Raw genomic sequence first — 21391 nt, forward strand, 5'->3', positions numbered from 1 at the left:
TATCTGAGAATACAACTAACAGTATGTTGGGGTACAGTATACACACACAGCTCTCTCTACTGTAGCTTTGGATGAGCTACAGTGAAATGCTTTATAAATGAGCTCTGAGGTCTACAGTAAAAAGTTGTGATAATTATAATATTGTCGTTCAGTTGGTGACAAACAACAAATAATACGAAAAACTCCAAGGCCTTCAAAATCAAAGCCCTGCAGGCCGGTAAATCACACTCGTTCAGATGATTAGCGTGGTAATCTCTCCCATCTGTGAATACCACAGATTTATGCATACCAGAGCTTCCAAACATGGCACCGACAGCCACTGCCCCCTAGGGTTGGGATGTGTATCATGGTAATGTGCTGACTGTGACACAACCACACTTAGCTATCTACTACATAACAATATGGATGAAGAGTATACAAGATAGTTTACCAACTATACGTTTTTAAAATGTGCAGTTAATTTTTTAAATTTTATTTAACTAGGCAAGTCAGTTAAGAACAAATTCTTATTTACAATGATGGCCTACCCCCCTGGCCAAACCCTCCCTTAACCCGGACGACGCTGGGCCAATTGTGCGCTGACCTTATTGGACTCCCGATCACGGCCGGTTGTGACACATCCTGGGAATGAACCAGGGTCTGTAGTGACGCCTCTAGCACTGCAATGCAGTGCCTTAGACCGCTGCGCGACTAGGGAGGCCAATGACTAACGTGTGATACAGTGGAGGCTGCTGAGGGGAGGAAGGCTCATAATAATGGCTGGAACGGAGCATATGGAATGGCATCAACCACCTGGAAACCATGTGTTTGATGTATTTGATACCATTCCACTGATTCCACTCCAGACATTACCACGAGCCCATCCTCCCCAATTAAGGAGCCACCAACCTCCTGTGGTGTGATAACGAGAACAAGGACAGTGACTATAAAACATCATTTAGAATATAATTACAAAGAAGAAAAGCTGATAGATTTTGTAACATATGGAGCCCAAAAAATAAACTATGATATTATATAAAACATCCGTGCGGTTCCCAGATTATAATATTATTTCCCTAATGTGTTCATCCTTAAGTGAGTCTAAAAGCTTTGGCCAAACCCTGGGTCTGTCCCAAGTGGCACCCTATTACCTATATAGTGAACTACATTTTGACCAGAGCCATTTGGGCCCTCGACAAAAGTAGTGCACTATAAAGGCCTTTATTTAGTCCCAATTTGGGACTCCGTGAAATCAAATCCCTGAAATGAATCTTATTGTATGATTAATGTATTTTTATAATCCCAACATTCACAACACACACACCACTGTTATGTGTCTCACGTACATCAGAGAAATATCAGGCAACCTATGTATTCGATGTAGGCAGATTGATTGTTTTTGTAGAGTATATTACAAACACTGTTTTTAATGTGTAAAATAAATCTCATAAGGCCCATGTTGAAATTACAACATCTGCCAAGTCATCCAGCTAGATAGCATGTGATAGAATAAGCCTTCCACTGATTTATGTGAGTGAGGTTACTGATGCTGATAATGATAGTGGTAGTTTTGAATGATGAAGAGGCTGATTATTGGTGTAGTTAACAATACCATCAAACACTTTTTTATCATCATTTCCATACAACTATTCCATGTTCCAAGTAGCCTAGGACCAACAGTCCTCAAGCTCCTTTTCAAAGTGTATTTTCATGTAGCTCGTTCATGTATGTGGTGGTCACGTTGATATGTGATGAGATGGGCTGTTGTTTATCCAGATTGCTCCATCGATGGAGCCTAATTGCAGTCCTCGCAATTTTGGGCGGACAGCCTAACGACATAAATATTTCCTGTCCAAGTTATCTTTTCCTTCAGACGGCTGCTTTGAACTGATGCTTTGAACTGATGATGAAGGTCTCCACATAGTAACTGACTCAATCTTTTTTTGACATAAAGTACGAGCCAAGGGGTGGCCAAAAATAGTCTGTTTACCGCAGGACGTGGACTTGTGGTAACTAGCTGATTGTATGTGGACCATTTCCCTCGGCTATAGATTGGTGTCCGGCTATCCGATGCTGCTGCTCATCCTCACTCCGGGACGATAGGCTAATTAACTGATGACTACCGAGCGCTCTGATGTCCGACCTCCCCATGATGTCGAACTGGGGATTTGCGTGGTAAGTTCTCCTAAAAATCTAAGTATTTTTGAAAGTATGAACTAGCCTACATCCGGCCTACCCTCTGCTTGTTTTTTAGGCTAGGCTACTGCATTTTAGGGATGTAGGCTATTGTATTGCTAGGCAGCAGCAAACTCAAGACAAAGGCAGAAAAAGAGAAAGACACGTAACAGGGACTAAACGACGAATGAATACTTTGGGAGAGCATATGTTTTGTTCTGAACTGAGATTTCAAGGGGAAAGAAACAAAGATGGTAACGTTAGGCTACATAAGACTTAGAAAGTTTTAATGTATCCGCAGCTTGCTTTGAAATCGCCCGGGGGCTTTTGAAATTACTACGTTTTGCTGTAACATTGTAGTTTCGCTGTAACATTGTTAAAGTATAATTAATGGGCCAACTAGCAAGCTTTCCTGCAAGAATGTAAAGCTGAAGTGAATTTCCCGTTGAATAGCAGCTCATGTCGTGTTCCATGGAGGAAAGTACAGTAGGCTAATTAAAGATGGTCGAAATGAAGGAGAGAAAAGATTTTCTTATGGCATGCAGGAATATCATCTTAACAGGGACACAGTCAGATCCGTGTGTGTTATTGTAGCAGTAGCCTAGCACGTTTTCTTTTGAATACAAGATAAAGCTATAGCAATACCTTTTCGAATTATGTGATGTAGTTTGACATTTTTTCCATGCTGACCAGGGAGTTGCCCATACTATACAGACTCACAGGCCTAAACATTGGCCACGTGGAGGAAAGTGGGTAATGATTTGGACTATTACTGTCACACATCATTCTACGGTTGGCCTTTTGCCAACACAGCAGCAGTGTGTCGCCAGTGATTATGCTATTGTAAGCTTAGGCGGCAGGTAGCCTAGCGGTTAGAGCGCTGGGCCCGAAAGGAAAGGTCGAATCCCAGAGCCGACAATGTGAAAAATATGCCTATGTGCCCTTGAGCAAGGCACTTAAGCCTAATTGATGATAATGGCAGACCCTGGCTGTGACCCGACTCCGAAGGTGTCTCAGGGAGAGTTGCGATACATACTTGTATATATGTGATATCGACAAATATAAGCACTCACCAAATAATAATAACTATTATTATTATTAGTATTATAAGCTCGTGTTCTTTTTTGGAAACTGTGTTTCCATCAATAGTGTGACACTTGTGAAGAGCAGAATCAACAACCTCTGTATCATCAAGACAGTTGCTTTGTGAGAAGGCGTTAGCCATGGAAGATGTTAACTAATGTTCTCAGTTAGTCATTTTTATTTAAATGCCAGCTGAAAAGTGCCAGTGGCCTGGCCTTGGCCTCAAGTCAGAGCAGGTCCACTGAGGCCATAGCCCAGAGAGACACTGGAGCCAGGTCGTGGAGGTGTAAACACAGAAGTCGGAGACTTTTTGATTAAGTCTTAGGTGTGTGTTAGGTGATTGGTGCGTGTTACAGAGTAACTATTCATGAAGGAAGTTTAAAGCTCATGGTTTGCTTTCCAAACTGTTCAGTCATTATACCTTCATTAGGACTAAGCTGAGTAGTTGCATATTAGGACTTGAGGGCAACGTCTTTCTCAGTCCTTTATTGATCCCTTTTCTCTTTGTCTGTTCCCTCTGAAAAGCCGTGTGTGTGTTCGTTCATTCAATGGGAAGCCAGACAGTGACAGATATCCATTTAATGCTGAATTAGACAATAGAACTGAATGTCTCTTGGCTCACTTCTTTCGTCCCCCCCAGCTATGGCTGAAGATGTCTCTGGACTCTGATAAGGTGTGTGGGCTGCTGTCCCGGGACTCCAGGACCTCCTGTGTCTTCCAGGCTGCAGACGAGAAGGATGACATACCAGGGGTGGGGGAGGACAGGTATGCTCCAAAACCCTGTACCTCCTCTCTTTGTCTCTCTGTCTTTGTCTCTTTCTCACTTTTTCTCTCTTTCTCTTCTTTCCCTTTTCTCTCCTCTCCCCTCTCTCTCTCTCTCTTTTTCTTTTTCCATCCTCCTTCTCTTTTATCTCTCAGGTCACTCCATATAGGCCTACATTAGCGTTCGCACCAAATTCTCGTCATATCTTTTCAGTTTAGGAGAGAGGAACAAATACATTTCACCCAATCTCCCTTTTCAGTGTTTTGGAGATGCTGAGCTATTCTAAGTTCTCTGACCTGGAGACATGGCTGTGCATGCCCTCCACGCTGCTCCCCAGGGCCCTAGAGTCCACCCACTCTACCTCCTCCTCAGGCTCCACCTCTACAGCACACCTCTCCACCTGCAGCGAGACTGGCGAGACAGACACACCACACAGGTACATCAGACCTAGGTACAAATGTCAAATACTTTGAGTGTTTGCTTTGGCCTGCCAGCTAGGTGAGGTTTGCACTTTTGGGACTTTTCTATTGTTTCCATTGCAACAGGCAAGCTCAGTTTAACACAGCTAAAGTGTTTGCAGTTATTTAAAATAGTATTTGAGTCCAGGTCTGCAGGACATGTTTTGGTGTCAAGTGGTACCATTTGAGGAGATTGTAAAAGAGGCAGAAGCTTCAACAATGTCCCATTTAAAGCACATCACTTTAAGAGCTGAGTTTTCTCTAGTGTTATCAAATGTCTGTGTAGGTTTCAAAGCCCATGCAGCCACAGGCCACGGTGTGGTCTTGTGTGGTTTAGTCTTTCAGTCATTACAAAGGCTCAATCCACCAGCCTTTCTCCATGAGTTACTACTGAGACACTTGAAGCACTTGACTCTTGATTCCCCAGATTTAGCTGCTGAGTGGCTGTTACCACACACACACACACACACACACACACACACACACACACACACACACACACACACACTGGTCATTTGATACACTTATTGGTCTTTGAACACCACTGCTTTTGACTGGGGACCAGCTCAGTGCCATGATGTGTGATTATGTTGCCAGTGTAGTTTTGAATGAGTGGTCGCCAAGCCTTACCCAGCTCCCCCTCCCCCTGGTCACCCCAACATAAACTCTCACAGTATGTGTATCTTGCTGTGAGTGGCAGACATTGATGTCCATGGAAGTCGATTGCAATCGTCCAAAGTTGAGGGATTAAAGAATGATACAAATTTATAGAGAAGTGAACATGTTTTGAGAATTGGTCGATGTTGAGTTACTGCGGTAAAGAGCTATGTCGAGTTGGGAGAAGTTGGTGGACTTTTTCATGCGGAGGAGAAAGAGAGGAACCCATAGAGGATCATGGAGAAGCCGCAGTTACAACGTCACTGAAGTCAGGTACTATAGAGGAATATATTCAAAACTAGGTCATAGATATGTAATGTCCGCTGCTTATAATCAGGGCCAGAAGGTTATGACTGCAGATTGCAGAATTGTGCATTGTTGTGTGCCAGCTATAAGTATTGGCAGTACAGTCATAGAGTTCCGAATTCCAATGTAAAGAGCAAAGCTATACGATCTCCGTTGTGAATAATCAGAACGCTTCGGGCTAGGACTAATGATTAATGCTCAAAGATGTTATGTAAGCTTCCTAATGATTTGGAAAAGGCTATTCAACTTACCTGGATAATGGGTATTTGAGGTCTTGTGCAATGTTTATTGTATTTTCGGAACTTAAAAAATTGCCTTTGGCATCGTCATAGATGGCTGAATAGTTAGGAGAAGAGAACACATTGACTTATTATTTAGCTTTGTACGTTTCATAGACGTACATGTATCTCCTTGTGGGTTTTCCATTCAGGAGATGTATCATGAATATTTTAGCTTCTGATAGTTGAGTTGTGTGTGTGTGTGTGAGAGAGAGAGAAAGTGAGTGGATGCATGTGTGTGTCAAACTGCCATGATGCAAATTAGGCGCTATTGGTGTCACTCAAGAGCTCTGAAAAGAAAACCAGAAAATTAAATGTATCATATCTTCCCCTAACTAATGTTATAATCGTTCTTCATTGTGATTTTTCTTATTCTATTAGGTTTGAGTCCCCAATAGCACCCTATTCCCAATAGTGCACTACTTTTGACTAGAGCCCTAAGTAGTGCACCGTGTAGGGAATAGAGTGAGATTTGGGACGCAACCAAGGTCATTGACACCTCAGAGGAGAAGTTATTGAAAGGGATGATTAAAATGTAGTCATGCTTGACTGGTTCAATGTGATTTTATTTAATTTTAAAGGCAATTTTAAAAAATACATACATAAGGGTGCTCCAGCCGGTGACGCCGCCACGTACAATTTAAGAACATCATCAAGGATAACGCAATAAAGCTTATTTCTGTTGTGGTCCTTTTGGAGGGGGAAGGGGGAATGCAACAAGGTTAGGCAGCAATTGTAGTGGCAACAGACAATGACAGACACAGTTGTTTGTTTCATAACATGAGATAATTTAGTACAATTCCCTTTCCTAATAAACAACTATGGACAGGTACATCTCCCCTTTCTCACATATAGAACAATCAATCCCTAATATATACAAGACAACCACAGTATGATATACAACAGGCACCATAAGGCAGACCATATGCTATCCCAGGCATTTCCTTCTCATCCACATACTAATACTTACTTTTGAGACATGCTACTGTTTTGCCATTTTTTCAATTAAAATTTGAAACTACCTATGGAGGTTATACGTTTCAAATTCTTCTGAAAATTATTCCAAAGAATGGTAGCTGAGTATAAAAATGTTTCCTTCCCCATACCACTTTTAAATCGAAAAGGAACAACGTCAGTTTCACTCCTTCTAGTGGAATAGTTATGGTTATCCCGGACCAAGTTAAAGTACTTACATAGGTACCAGACACAATTTAATCTGAGCGACTCTCTCCTCCACTTTGAGCCATCTAAGGCTTTCAAAGTGGGAATAGTCAAGATGTGTAAGAGCTGGAAGTTTTTAAGAATAATCCTGACTAATTTGTTCTGAAATGTCTGCAATTTATTTTATATGATCATGTACCAGGATTTAAGTCTATAGTAATTGCTTGTCAACTGCTCGTGTAATTCAAAAGCAGTGTTTTCTAAATCACTAAAATGGCACCCTAAATTCCTACACAGTGCACTACTTTTAATAGAGCTTTCTGGGCCCTGGTCAAAAGAAGATCACTCTATAGGGAAACGGGGGCCATTTGGAGTGCACACACTGTTTATTCATACCAATATACTGAAATACCTTTATGGTTAATAGTGTTGACATTCCTACTGGTTTGTCCAAACTGCTTATTGTACAGCCAGACCAGACAAGCTAGACCACCCCTAGCATGCTTTTGGAACCTTTCCACTCCAAAACACTGGAGTGTTTCGAATCGCATCTCTGCATGTCTGGCAGACATATCAGTGTGGATGACGGATCACCACGTCAAGCTGAACCTAGGCAAGACGGAGCTGCTCTTCCTCCCGGGGAAGGACTGCCCGTTCCATGATCTCGCCATCACGGTTGACAACTCAATTGTGTCCTCCTCCCAGAGCGCTAAGAACCTTGGCGTGATCCTGGACAACACCCTGCCGTTCTCAACTAACATCAAGGCTGTGGCCCGTTCCTGTAGGTTCATGCTCTACAACATTCGCAGAGTACGACCCTGCCTCACACAGGAAGCGGCGCAGGTCCTAATCCAGGCACTTGTCATCTCCCGTCTGGATTACTGCAACTCGCTGTTGGCTGGGCTCCCTGTCTGTGCCATTAAACCCCTACAACTCATCCAGAACGCCGCAGCCCGTCTGGTGTTCAACCTTCCCAAGTTCTCTCACGTCACCCCACTCCTCCGCTCTCTCCACTGGCTTCCAGTTGAAGCTCGCATCCGCTACAAGACCATGGTGCTTGCCTACGGAGCTGTGAGGGGAACGGCACCTCCGTACCTTCAGGCTCTGATCAGGCCCTACACCCAAACAAGGGCACTGCGTTCATCCACCTCTGGCCTGCTCGCCTCCCTACCTCTGAGGAAGTACAGTTCCCGCTCAGCCCAGTCAAAACTGTTCGCTGCTCTGGCACCCCAATGGTGGAACAAACTCCCTCACGACGCCAGGTCAGCGGAGTCAATCACCACCTTCCGGAGACACCTGAAACCCCACCTCTTTAAGGAATACCTAGGATAGGATAAAGTAATCCTTCTAACCCCCCTCCCCCCTTAAAATATTTAGATGCACTATTGTAAAGTGGCTGTTCCACTGGATATCATAAGGTGAATGCACCAATTCGTAAGTCGCTCTGGATAAGAGCGTCTGCTAAATGACTTAAATGTAATGTAAATGTAAAACAAAATTTATGAAAAAATATGTAAAATACATTTTTAAATACAGAAATATACCCGTTTTTTTAATTGGTCAGTCCAGAAAAAGACGAGTTGTACTTGGTCAATCCAGAGGTCTACAGGTTTTTAACTTCCTGTCTTGTGTCTTCTACTTCCTGTGCCTGTCGTAGACCTCTAGATAGGGAGGCCATGTTCCTGACCCCTGCACTGGGGCGGGAAATCCCATTCCTGGCCACACCCTTAGCCCCCATCCTGTCCTCTACACCGTGCAACATAACCCCCCAGGGCGGGGTCAGTGTCAGGAAGCGCAGGCGATTGGCAGCCAGCCCCGGGGGACTACACTGGACCTCTACAGGTACACACTGACCTAATTATCTATCTCTCTTTCTCTGTCTGTGTCTCCCTCCCTATGTCTCGCGCTCGGTTTTTCTCTTTCTCTAGACTGTATAGCTATTATCTCTGTTTGCTTTCTCTGTCAGCCTCCTCCATCTTTCTGTCAGCCTCCTCCATCTTTCTGTCAGCCTCTATCTTTCTGTCAGCCTCCTTCTCTATCTTTCTTTCTCTGTCAGCCTCCATCTTTCTCTGTCAGGCTCCTTCTCTATCTTTCTTTCTCTGTCAGCCTCCTCCTCTCTATATATCTTTCTCTGTCAGCCTCCTCCTCTCTATCTATCTTTCTCTGTCAGCCTCCTCCTCTCTATCTATCTTTCTCTGTCAGCCTCCTCCTCTCTATCTTTCTCTGTCAGCCTCCTCCTCTCTATCTATCTTTTTCTGTCAGCCTCCTCCTCTCTATTTTTGTCAAGTTGGGTGGGGTGAGTCAAGGACCTCATTAACCTCTTGTTTTATTTGACAACTCCTTCACTTCTCAGTAGTGAACATTCTCTTCCCTCAGATCTGTGTTTATTGCTCACTGATGGTCATGTTTATGCTGTGGAGTGGCATGTTTCCTGTATTAGTGTGTGTGTGTGTCTCGGCTCCACCCTTATGGGGAATGATAAAGACTTCTTCCTGTTAGGAGATGTGTGTTTAATCTCTCTATCTCCTCTCCTGCTCTGCTGTTAGGTGTCAGAAGTCTAACAGAAGTATTCGAACTCTGAGTTTTCCCTTTATGCCACTAGAGGGAGCTCTAGTCTAATACAAGCACTGTGCTGCCAGAGTAGGCCCTAACTCAACAGTATCAAACCACTCCAATATCTCAACTCTCGGTAGAAAATTAGTTAATGTCAGTGTTGAGTCAGGTCTCGAGACCACACATTGAGTGTCTTGGTCTTGTTTCGGTGTAGAATAAATGTTTGTGATTACAGTATCAGCTTCTATTCCGTCAGCGCATTAAACTATTATCTGGAAATGTGCATGTACACCCTGGCCCATCTACATTTGCTAGCCCCAATTCTGACTTGTGCTCTGATATCTGCTTCACTGATTTCTGCTCTTGTAAAAGCCTGGGTTTTCTGCATGTTAACACTAGAAGCTTATTACCTAAAATGGATCAATTGAAAGTGTGGGTTCACAGCTCCAATCCAGATGTGTTGTTCATTACTGAGACGTGGTTAAGGAAGAGTGTTTTGAATACTGATGTTAACCTTTTTGGTTATAACCATTTTCGGCAAGACAGATCTTCCGAAGGTGGGGCAATCTTTACCAAGGATCACCTTCAGTGCTCGGTTGTCTCCACCAAGTCTGTCCCCAAATAATTTGATTTGCTGGTTTTAAGCATTAAACTTTCAAATAGCTCTTTGTTGACTGTTGCTGGGTGCTATCGTCCTCCATCAGCACTGGCCTGTACCCTACCTGCCCTAAGCTCTCTCCTGGCCCCTTACACTAAGTCTGAATTTGTCTGGCTAGGTGAACTAAACTGGGACATGCTTAAACCACCTGAACAAGTCCTAAAGCAATGGGACTCCCTACATCTTTCTCAGATTATTACTAATCCCACAGCGTATGATCTAAACACCCAGAAAAGGCTACTCTCCTTGATGTTGTACTTACAACTAATCTTGATAGGTATCAGTCTGGTGTCTTCTGTAATGACCTTAGTAATCACTGTTTTACAGCCTGTGTTCATAATGGCTGCTCAGTGAAATGACCCGTCCTGATTTGTCATAGACGCTTGCTAAAACACTTTAATGAGCAAGCCTTCCTTCATGAACTGGCCTCTGTACAATGGTATAGAATCAGCTTGATCCTCTCTGTCGAAGCTGCTTGGACATTCTTTTTAAAAATATTTTCAGTGGTATTGTGAACAAACAAGCCCCCATAAAGAAAATGAGATTTAAAAACAGGTTCAGCCCCTGATTCGACCGTGATCTTGCAGAGTTACCCCACCTCAAGAATTGCATTTGGCGAAAGGCTCGGAACACGCATACTCAGGCTGACCTGCTCTCGTTCAGGCAAATGAGAAATAAGTGCACTCAGGCTATCGGGAAGGCCGAAGTTAGTTACTATAAGAAGCAGTTCTCTCTCTGTGGGTCTAACCCCAAGAAGTTCTGTAAAACGGTTAAAGACCTGGAGAATAAACCCTCCTCCTCACAGCTGCCCATGTCCCTTAATGTAGATGATGTGGTTGTTACTGACAAGAAGCACATGGCTGAGCTCTTCAATCACCACTTCATTAAGGCAGGAATCCTATTTGACTCAGCCATGCCTCCTTGCCCATCCAACATTTCCTCATCTCCCACCCCTTCTAATGTGACTATCCCCGATGCTTCTCCCTCTTTTCCCCCTACCCTGCTACAAGGTTTCTCTCTGCAGGCAGTCACTGAGTCCGAGGTGCTAAAGGAGCTCCTGAAACTTGACCCCCAAAAATGATCTGGGTCAGATGGTTTAGACCCTTTCTTCTTTAAGGTTGCTGCCCTTATCATTGCAAAGCCTATCTCTGACCTTTTTGACCTGTCTCTCCTTTCTTGGGAGGTTCCCATTACTTGGAAGGCTGCCACAGTTCGTCCTTTATTTAAAGGGGGAGATCAAGCTGATTCTAACTGTTATAGGCCTGTTTCTATTTTGCCCTGTATCAAAAGTGTTGGAAAACATGTCAATAATCAATCCACTGGCTTTCTTAATGTCTATAGTGTTCTCTCTGGTTTCCACTCAAGTTATGGATGTGTCCCTGCAACCTTAAAGGTTCTCAATGATGTCACCATTGCCCTTGATTCTAAGCAATGTTGTGCTGCTATTTTTATTGACTTGGCCAAAGCTTTTGATACGGTAGACCATTCCATTCTTGTGGGCTGGCTGAGGAGTATTGGTGTCTCTGAGGGGTCTTTGGCCTGGTTTGCTAACTACCTCTCTCAAAGAGTGCAGTGTATAAAGTCAGAAAATCTACTGTCTCAGCCACTGCCTGCCACCAAGGGAGTACCACAAGGCTCAATCCTAGGCCCCACGCTCTTCTCAATTTACATCAACAACATAGATCAGGCAGTAGGAAGCTCTCTCATCCATTTATTTATATGCAGATGATACGGTCTTATAATCAGCTGGCCTCTTCATTTTGTGTTAAATGCTCTACAACAAAGCTTTCTTAGTGTCCAACAAGCTTTCTCTGCCCTCAACCTTGTTCTGAACACTTCCAAAACAAAGGTCATGTGGTTTGGTAAGAAGAATACCCCTCTCCCCATCGGTGTGATTACTATCTCTGAGGGTTTAGAGCTTGAGGTAGTCACCTCATACAAGTACTTAGGAGTATGAATAGACGGTACACTGTCCTTCTCTCAGCACATATCAAAGCTGCAGGCTAAAGTTAAATCTTGACTTGGTTTCCTCTATCGTAATCACTCCTCTTTCACCCCAGCTGCCAAACTAACCCTGATTCAGATGACCATCCTACCCATGCTAGATTACAGAGACATAATTTATAGATTGGCAGGTAATGGTGCTCTCGAGCGGCTTGATGTTCTTTACCATTTGTCCATCAGATTTGCCACCAATGCTCCTTATAGGTAACATCACTACACTCTATACTCCTCTGTAAACTGGTCATCTCTGTATACCCATTGCAAGACCCACTTGTTGATGCTTATTTATATAACCCTCTTAGGCTTCACTCCCCCCTATCTGAGATATCTACTGCAGCCCTCCTCCTCTACATACAACACCCGTTCTGCCAGTCACATTCTGTTAAAGGTCCCCAAAGCACACACATCCCTGGGTCGCTCCTCTTTTCAGTTTGCTGCAGCTAGCGACTGGAACGAGCTGCAACAAACACTCAAACGGGACAGTTTTACCTCAATCTCTTCATTCAAAGACTCAATCATGGACACTCTTACTGACAGTTGTGGCTGCTTTGTATGATGTATTGTTGTCTCTACCTTCTTGCCATTTGTGCTATTGTCTGTGCCCAATAATATTTGTACCATGTTTTGTGCTGCTACCATGTTGTGTTGCTACCATATTGTTGTCATGTTGTGTTGCTACCACACTGTGTTGTCATGTGTTGCTGCCTTGCTATGTTGTTGTCTTAGGTCTCTCTTTATGTAGTGTTGTGTCTCTTGTCATGATGTGTGTTTTGTTCTATATTTATGTTTTATTTACTTTTAATCCTAGCTCCCGTCCCCGCAGGAGGCCTTTTGCCTTTTGGTAGGCCGTCATTGTAAATAAGAATTTGTTGTTAACTGACTTGCCTAGTTGCCTCTTTCTAATGTCAATATGCCTTGTATACTGTTTAGTGCAGCTCTCATTGTTTTATTTTACTGCGGAGCCCCTATTCCTGCTCAACATGCCTGAGATATCACCCTTGTCCCACCCCACACACATGCGGAGACCGCACCTAGCTTAACTGGCGCCTCCAGAGATGCAACCTCTCATCGTCACTCAATGCCTAGGTTTACCCCCACACTGTACTCGCACCCTACCATACCCTTGTCTGTACACCATGCCCTGAATCTATCCTACCACGCTAAGAAATCTGCTCCTTTTATTCTCTGTTCCCAAAGCGCTAGACAACCAGTTCTTAGAGCCTTTAGCCGTACCCTCATCCTACTCATCCTCTGTTCCTCTGGTGATGTAGAGGTTAATCCAGGCCCTGCAGTGTCTAGCTCCACTCATACTCCCCAGGTGATCTCATTTGTTGACTTCTGTAACCGTAAAAGCCTTGGTTTCATGCATGTTAACATTAGAAGCCTCCTCCCTAAGTTGGTTTTATTCACTGCTTTAGCACACTCTGCTATCCCGGATGTCCTAGCCGTGACCAGCTCTGAAACCAGATTGCATAGCGGAGAAGGTACAGTGAGATTCGAAATGGTCGGTAATCTGTTAACTTGGCTCTCGAAGACCTTAGAAAGGCAGGGTAGGATAGATATAGGTCTGTAGCAGTTTGGGTCTAGAGTGTCTCCCCCTTTGAAGAGGGGGATGACCGCGGAAGCTTTCCAATCTTTGGGAATCTCAGACGATGCGAAAGAAAGGTTGAACAGGCTAGTAATAGGGGTTGCAATAATTTCTGCAGATCACTGCAGAGTTCTGGGCGCGATAGAATAGATTCAAGGCATAATGTACAGACAAAGGTATGGTAGGATGTGAGTACATTGGAGGTAAACCTAGGCATTGAGTAATTATGAGAGAGATATTGCCTCTAGAGACGTTTAAACCAGGTGATGTAACCGCGTATGTGGGAGGTGGAACTAAATGGTAGGTTAAGGCATATTGAGCAGGGCTAGAAGCTCTACAGTGAAATAAAACAATCACTAACCAGGGCAGTAATGGACAAGGCATATTGATATTAGAGAGGCATGCATATTTGAGGGATCATAGGGGTCCAGTGAGTGGTTGCGCTGGCTGGAGCCAACGACGATTCATACAACTAGCAGGCCGGGGCTAGCAAGCTAGCAGAAGGGCCGAGGGACGTCGCGATGGAGGAAAGTCGGTTTTAGCCTCCGCGTGCGGTGACGTCGATAGACCAGTCGTGATGCATTAGTAGGGTTCCGAGTAGCAGAGGGGTCCAATTGGCAAAGTAGGTATAGTGGCCCAAGAAATTGGCTCATGGATCTATTCAGCTAACAGTCCAATATGCTCTGGACAGCTAGCGGGCCACAGCTATCGGGCCGCGGCTAGCAGATGGACATTCAGGGGACGTCGCAACGTAGGGGCCAGTTGAGTACCCCCTCGAGCAGATTACGTTGTTAGTCCAGTCGTGAAGGAATCGGCGTGGTTCCGTGCCCCGTACCGGCAGTAGAAGGGGTCCGGGTATTGTAACCCAGGAGTGGCTGATGGGCCTCTTCAGCTAGCTGGGAGAATGGGCCTAGCTCCAGGCTAATTGGTGCTTGCTTTGGGACAGACGTTAGCCAGGAGTAGTCACTCGGATTGCAGCTAGCTAGCTGCGATGATCCAGGTGAAAAGGTTCAGAGCTTGCGGTAGGAATCCGGGGATATGGAGAGAAAATAGGTCCGGTATGCTCTGGTTTGAGTTGTGTTGTACAAACTGGCGAGAGCTTTCCGAGCTAAAGGTTAGCTGATGACCGCTAGCAGTGGTTAGCTGACTGCTAGCTAGTAGCTATTGAGCTGGCTAGCTTCTGTTGCCTTACCTCCTTACTTAAGTTGCACACACTGTATACAGATTTGTCTATTGTGTTATTGACTGTATGTTTGTTTATCCCATGTGTAACTCTTTGTTTGTGTCGCACTGCTTTGCTTTATCTTGGACAGGTCGCAGTTCTCAATGAGAACTTGTTCTCAACTGGCCTACCTGGTTAAATAAAGGTGAAATAAAAATAATGGGTAAATAAGAAATATAAAACTGCTTCGCCAGGACACAATTTCCACACTCCTTTCATGAAACAATACTATCTTATTGCCTATTGAAACATGGGCTTCTTACTTTTCTCATAACATTAGTTACCTACTGTCCTTTACTCTCGTTGAAAAATATCCTCAAAATTTGTCGCGCTCAGCAGAATTTCCTTGATACGCTGGTATGGAAGAGTGGGGGAAATTGTTTGAAAGTTGCACCATTAGTAAGGGGAGACCGGGGAAAGTTGTATCATATTTTGTATTTTTATCTATGGATTGGCTGCGGTTCCGGATTTTCTGGAAACCCGATTTGCAAAGATCGTGGCTAAAGATTGAGAATTCTGCGCATGTGAAGGATTTTTCCTTTCTGTAGCTGCTGCACAGTGTTCCGCTGCCGCTTTCCCCTCCTTGATCAGCGATGAAAGCATTTGTTGATGTGTAGCCTACAAACTCCATGTTGTACACAAAGGACATGTTTAAACTATTGCATTCCATGCCTATTTAGCACAAGCATGATTTCATGTTCTTTTTTCAGGAGGGGAGTTAGGCTACATGCAGCTATTTACAGTATATTGTACACAAAAGACAAACTTGCAGATAGATTTTTTCCCCAATGCAATACTCAAGTGGGGAGTTACATGAAGCCATCTAGGCAGCATATCGAACACAAGCAAGACACAGACACAGTCTAATTAGCAATTTTATGCCTCCTGCTTAACATTGGCTAAGCAGGAGGCAGACAGGCATTCAAAGTAGTAGTGTTCTTTTTCAGCAACTCTATCATATGTCAGCAACTACAAAGATTAGCCTCCATCAGGGAAGGGCAGCTGATGTAGGTCTGTGGATCAATCCCCCGTCCCAAACATTTTTTATTTTTGAGATTCTTCAAAGTAGCCTTGATGACAGCTTTGTACACTCTTGGCACACTCTTGGCATTCTTTCAACCAGCTTTGTGAGGTAGTCACCTTGAATGCATTTTAATTAACAGGTGTGCCTTGTTAAAAGTGAATTTATGCATTTTCTTCCTTAATGCATTTGAGCCAATCAGTTGTGTTGTGACAAGGCAGGGGTCATATACAGACGATAGCGCTATTTGGTAAAAGACCAAGTCCATATAATGGCAAGAACAGCTCAAATAAGCAAAGAGAAACAACAGTCCATCATTACTTTAAGACATGAAGGTCAGTTAATCCAGAAAATGTGAAGAACTTTGAAAGTTTCTTCTGGTGCTGTTGCAAAAACCATAAAGCGCCATGTTGAAACTGGCTCTCATGAGGACCACCACAGGAAAGGAAGACCCAGAGTTACCTCTGCTGCAGAGGATAAGTTCATTAGAGTTAAGTGCACCTCAAATTGCAGCCCAAATAAATGCTTCAGAGTTCAACAGACACGTCTCAACATCACCTTTCAGAGGAGACTGCGTGAATTAAGCCTTCATGGTCAAATTTCTGCAAAGAAACCACTACTAAAGGACACCAATAAGAAGAGGAGACTTGCTTGGGCCAAGAAACACGAGCAATGGACATTAGACCGGTGGAAATCTGTACTTGTGGTCTGAGTAAAAATGTGAGCTTATTGGTCCCAACCTCCATGTCTTTGTGAGACGCCGAGTAGGTGAACGGATGATCTCCGCATGTGTGGTTACCACTGTGAAGCATGGAGGAGGAGGTGTGATGGTGTGGAGGTGCTTTGCTGGTGACACTGTCTGTGATTTATTTAGAATTCAAGGCACACGTAACAAGCATGACTATCACAGCATTCTGCAGCAATACGCCATCCCATCTGGTTTGCGCTTAGTGGGATTATCATTTGTTTTTCAACAGGACAATGACTCAAAACACACCTTCAGGCTTTGTAAGAGCTATTTGACCAAGCAGAGTGATGGAGTGCTGCATCAGATGACCTGGCCTCCACAATCACCCGACCTCAACCCGTTTGGGATGAGTTTGACTGCAGAGTGAAAGAAAAGCAGCCAACAAGTGCTCAGCATATGTGGGAACTCCTTCAAGACTGTTGGAAAAGCATTCCAGGTGAAGCTGGTTGAGAGAATGCCAAGAGTGTGCAAAGCTGTCATCAAGGCAAAGAGTGTATAAAAATACTGAGCTCTGTTAATAAAAAAAAAAGGAGGAAATTATATTATTTTATACTATACTGAACAAAAATATAAACCCAACATGTAAGGTGTTGATCCCATTGTTTCGTAAGCTGAAATAAAATATTCCAGAAGTTTTCCATGCACACAAAAAGCTTATTTCTCAAATGTTGTACCCAAATGTGTGTTCATCCCTGTTAGTGAGCATTATGAGGCTTATTTCTGTCTGTAATAAAGCCCCTTTGTGGGGATAAACTCCCGGGCCCATACATGGCTGTAATTATGAGTGAGAAAGTTAAGATCATACCCCCAAGACATGTTAACTTCTCAACATTACAAATAACGGGAGGTTAGCATATTCTTTGACCCTCTGTAACTTTCTCACTCATTATTCCCTCATTATTCAGGATTATACGTAATCATGGTTGCATCCATTTGTTTGAGCATGCAATATAGCGCAGTATTTAAATGATGTATTTTATACAGTCATTATTGCTTATCTTTATCAATGGTGTCAGTCATTTCGGAACCCTGTGTGTGTGTGTGTATACAGTATATATATTTTAGGAACTAAGTTGGCGTCTCAATTCACCTTTAAGATTTAGAAAAGTAGAATACACAAGGTGTAATTTAGAAATTTGTTTGTGCATCAGCAGCTTTTCTCTTGTTATGTCAGTGACTGACAGTCACTCAATTAGCCATGTCAGCGAAAATGTTTTTTGGATTGGTAAGTTAGCGGCCAGTTTGTAGTAATCATGGTTGAATTACCGTTCGGGGGACCCATTTGATTTTGTTAGTCACTCGCTCATATATCATATTAAAAACTGCAAACATTTCTCTCCTTCCCATGGCAAAATGAGTAGAATTGCATGGAGTATTTGTTTTAAATTGCTCAGTCTACGCTCTGACCCATGGCAAAATGTGTACAATTGCAGCAAACTTGCTTTAGAGATAATTTGTAGAGTGGCGCTCTATTTGCCCTCAACATGTATTTTTTTTAACCATTTTGAATGTCTGAAGAATCTATATACTTCTGTAAGATGAACACAGAAATACTGAACATTTGGAACTCTTATTTGGCGGCAATTTGACAAAATTACAGTCATCGTCTTGAATTGGACATGCATTTTTCTCGACTCGGTCTCACACCCTACTCCGGTCTAGGTCTTGACTCTGACTCGATTTGCTCTGGTCTTGGCCTTGAATCTGTCTTGCTTTAGGTGGACCCGAACACAACACTTGAACGTCAATATCTATTTGAATCTCTCAGACTTCCTTTATGAGCAAAAACACCAAACTGACCTTAGATCAGGGGCAACTTCATCCCACACCTTTATTTGAAGTTCAAGAAATGCAAATGATAGAAATAGATATGGAATTGAGATATTGATATTCCTTGGTTAATAATAATATATGCCAGTATGCAGACGATTTTATCCAAAGCAACTTAGTCATGCATGCATGCATACATTTTTTACATATGGGCGGTCTCAGGAATTGAACCCACTGTCCTGGCGTTGCAATTGCGATGCTCTGGTTTTCCTCCTCCTGTGTCATGATGACAGAAGTCACTGTTCAATGACATGTACTTCGAATCATGACATAGTCAAATGTCATTCAGCGTAATCTTTGCTTCTGAAATGTACTTTGACATTATAAATGAATGAATCTTCTCATTCTGTTGCGATCCAGAGAATTGGACATATTGGATTGCCTTGCTAATGTGATGTGAATTATGATATTGACTTTGAGGCCCAATTTCATTAGTCAATATAGCTTACAACGGCATTGGCATGAATGTCATAGCAAGTTATTTGCACTGAGTGTACAAAACATGAACGGGTTGCATTACTGCCTCGTATGGCAACTGCTCGGCCCCCGACCCTACAGAGGGTAGTGCACACGGCCCAGTACATCACTGGAGCCAAGCTTCCTGCCATCCAAGACCTCTATACCCGGCGGTGTCAGAGGAAGGCCCTAAAAATTGTCAAAGACTCCAGCCACCCTAGTCATAGACTGTTATCTCTGCTACCGCTCCGCAAGCATTACCGGAGTGCCAAGTCTAGGTCCAAGAGGCTCCTTTAAAGCTTCTACCCCCAAGCCATAAGACTCCTGAACAGCTAATCAAATGGCTACCCGGGCTATTTGCATTGCCCCCCCGGAGCGCTGATGCTACTCTCTGTTATTATCTATGCATAGTCACTTTAACTCTACCTACATGTACATATTACCTCGACATTGGTGCCTCCGCACATTGACATTGACTCTGTACCGGTACCCCCTGTATATAGCCCCGCTATTGTTATTTACTGCTGCTGTTTAATTATTTGTTATTCTTATCTCTTACTTTTTTGTCGGCATCTTCTTAAAATTGCACTGTTGGTTAAGTGCTTGTAAGTAAGCATTTCACTGTAAGGTCTACACCTGTTGTATTCAGCGTATGTGACATCAGATTTGATTTGAACCCTTCCTAATATTGAGTTGCACCCCCTACTTTTGCCCTCAGAACAGCCTCAATTCATCAGGGCATGGATTCTACAAGGTGTCGAAAGCGTTCCACAGGGTTGCTGGCCCATGTTGACTCATGCTTCCCACAGTTGTGTCAAGTTGGCTGGATGGCCTTTGGTCCACCACCCATTCTTGATACGCACGGGAAACTGTTGAGTGTGAAAAACCCAGCAGCGTTGCAGTTCCTGTGTCACGTTCGTCGTAATGTGGAAGAGAGGAGGACCAAGGCGCAGGGTGAAGTGAATACATTCTTCTGTTTATTTAAGAAGAAACACTAACCAAACTAATACAAAACAACAAAACGAACGTAACCCTATATATAGCAGTGCAGACACAAGCAACTAACATAGACAATCACCCACAACCCACAATGACAAAACAGGCTACCTAAATAGGGTTCCCAATCAGAGACAACGACTAACACCTGCCTCTGATTGAGAACCATATCAGGCCAAACACAGAAACAGACAAACTAGACATACAACATAGAATGCCCACTCAGATCACACCCTGACCAAACAAAACATATAAACATACAAAGCAAACTATGGTCAGGGCGTGACATCCTGACACAAACTGCTGCACCTGGCACCTACTACCATACCCCGTTCAAAGGCACTTAAATATTTTGTCTTGTCCATTCACCCTCTGAATTGCACACACACAATCCATGTCTCAAGGCTTGAAAATCCTTCTTTAACCTGTCTCCTCCCCTTCATCTACACTTATTTGAAGTGGATTTAACAATATACATCAATAAGGGATCGTAGCTTTCACCTGGATTCACCTGATCAGTCTGTCATGGAAAGAGGTGTCCTTAATGTTTTGTACACTAAGTGTATAACCAGCCAGCTTCTTATTATGCTCTGTTGGCATACATTGTCTTAGCTATTGAGTAGCATTTGAACTATCCAGAAGCTAAAATGGATGCTTAATATCAGCAGCTACATTAACTGCCAGAATAAAGGAAACTCTTCAGTAATTGAGGGATGAAATATATAAAGCAGGTGCTTCCACACAGGTGTGGGTCCTGAGTTAATAAAGCAATTAACATCCCATCATGAATCAGGTCAAGTATAAAAATGCTGAGCAGGCATATATTGGGCCATTATTTTGACTTCCATAGCTATGCCCCCATATGATGACAATGCCCCCATCCAGAGGGCACGAGTGGTCACTGAATGGTTTGATGAGCATGGAAATGATGTAAACCATATGCCATGGCTGTCGCAGTCACCAGATCTCAACCCAATTGAACCCTTATGGGAGATTCTGGAGCGGCTGTAATGGGGTGCGTGCTGTTGGCAGGGAAGTCAGGCGCAGGAGAACGAAATTGGTATAAACTGAGTTATTTAATAAATGCTTACAAACTCCGAAAACCAACATACAAAATAAAGAAAGTGGGTAAAAACCCGTAGCACACCATAACATACTTGGCACCAATACATACAACGAACAATTCCCGACAAGGACATGGGGGAAAACAGAGGGAAAATATACAACATGTAATTTAGGGAATTGAAACCAGGTGAGTGTGAAAACAAGACAAAACAAATGGAACATGAAAAATGGATCGGCGATGGCTAGAAGACCGGAACACCGCCCGAACAAGGAGTGGAACCGACTTAGGCAGAAGTCGTGACAGTACCCCCCCCCCCCCCCCCCGACGCGCGGCTCCAACAGTGCGCAGACAACTGGCCTCGGGGACGCCCCAGAGGGCGAGGTGCAGGG

General features: G+C 43.5%; 1 protein-coding gene across 1 annotated transcript in view; it reads left to right on the top strand.

Annotated features, from left to right (window-relative positions):
* Positions 1-1871: 1871 nt before the first annotated feature.
* ankfn1 (ankyrin repeat and fibronectin type III domain containing 1) overlaps positions 1872-21391 on the top strand; it is a 232680-nt gene continuing 213160 nt past the window's right edge. Inside the window, exons 1-4 of the mRNA XM_055931431.1 lie at positions 1872-2154; positions 3878-4002; positions 4260-4436; positions 8518-8702. Of these exons, the coding sequence (XP_055787406.1) occupies positions 2095-2154; positions 3878-4002; positions 4260-4436; positions 8518-8702 (547 nt within the window). The 5' untranslated portion in view covers positions 1872-2094. The remainder of the gene's footprint in view (positions 2155-3877; positions 4003-4259; positions 4437-8517; positions 8703-21391) is intronic.

The sequence above is a fragment of the Salvelinus fontinalis genome, chromosome 1 (assembly GCF_029448725.1).
Source record: "Salvelinus fontinalis isolate EN_2023a chromosome 1, ASM2944872v1, whole genome shotgun sequence".
NCBI classification, from domain to species: domain Eukaryota; kingdom Metazoa; phylum Chordata; class Actinopteri; order Salmoniformes; family Salmonidae; genus Salvelinus; species Salvelinus fontinalis.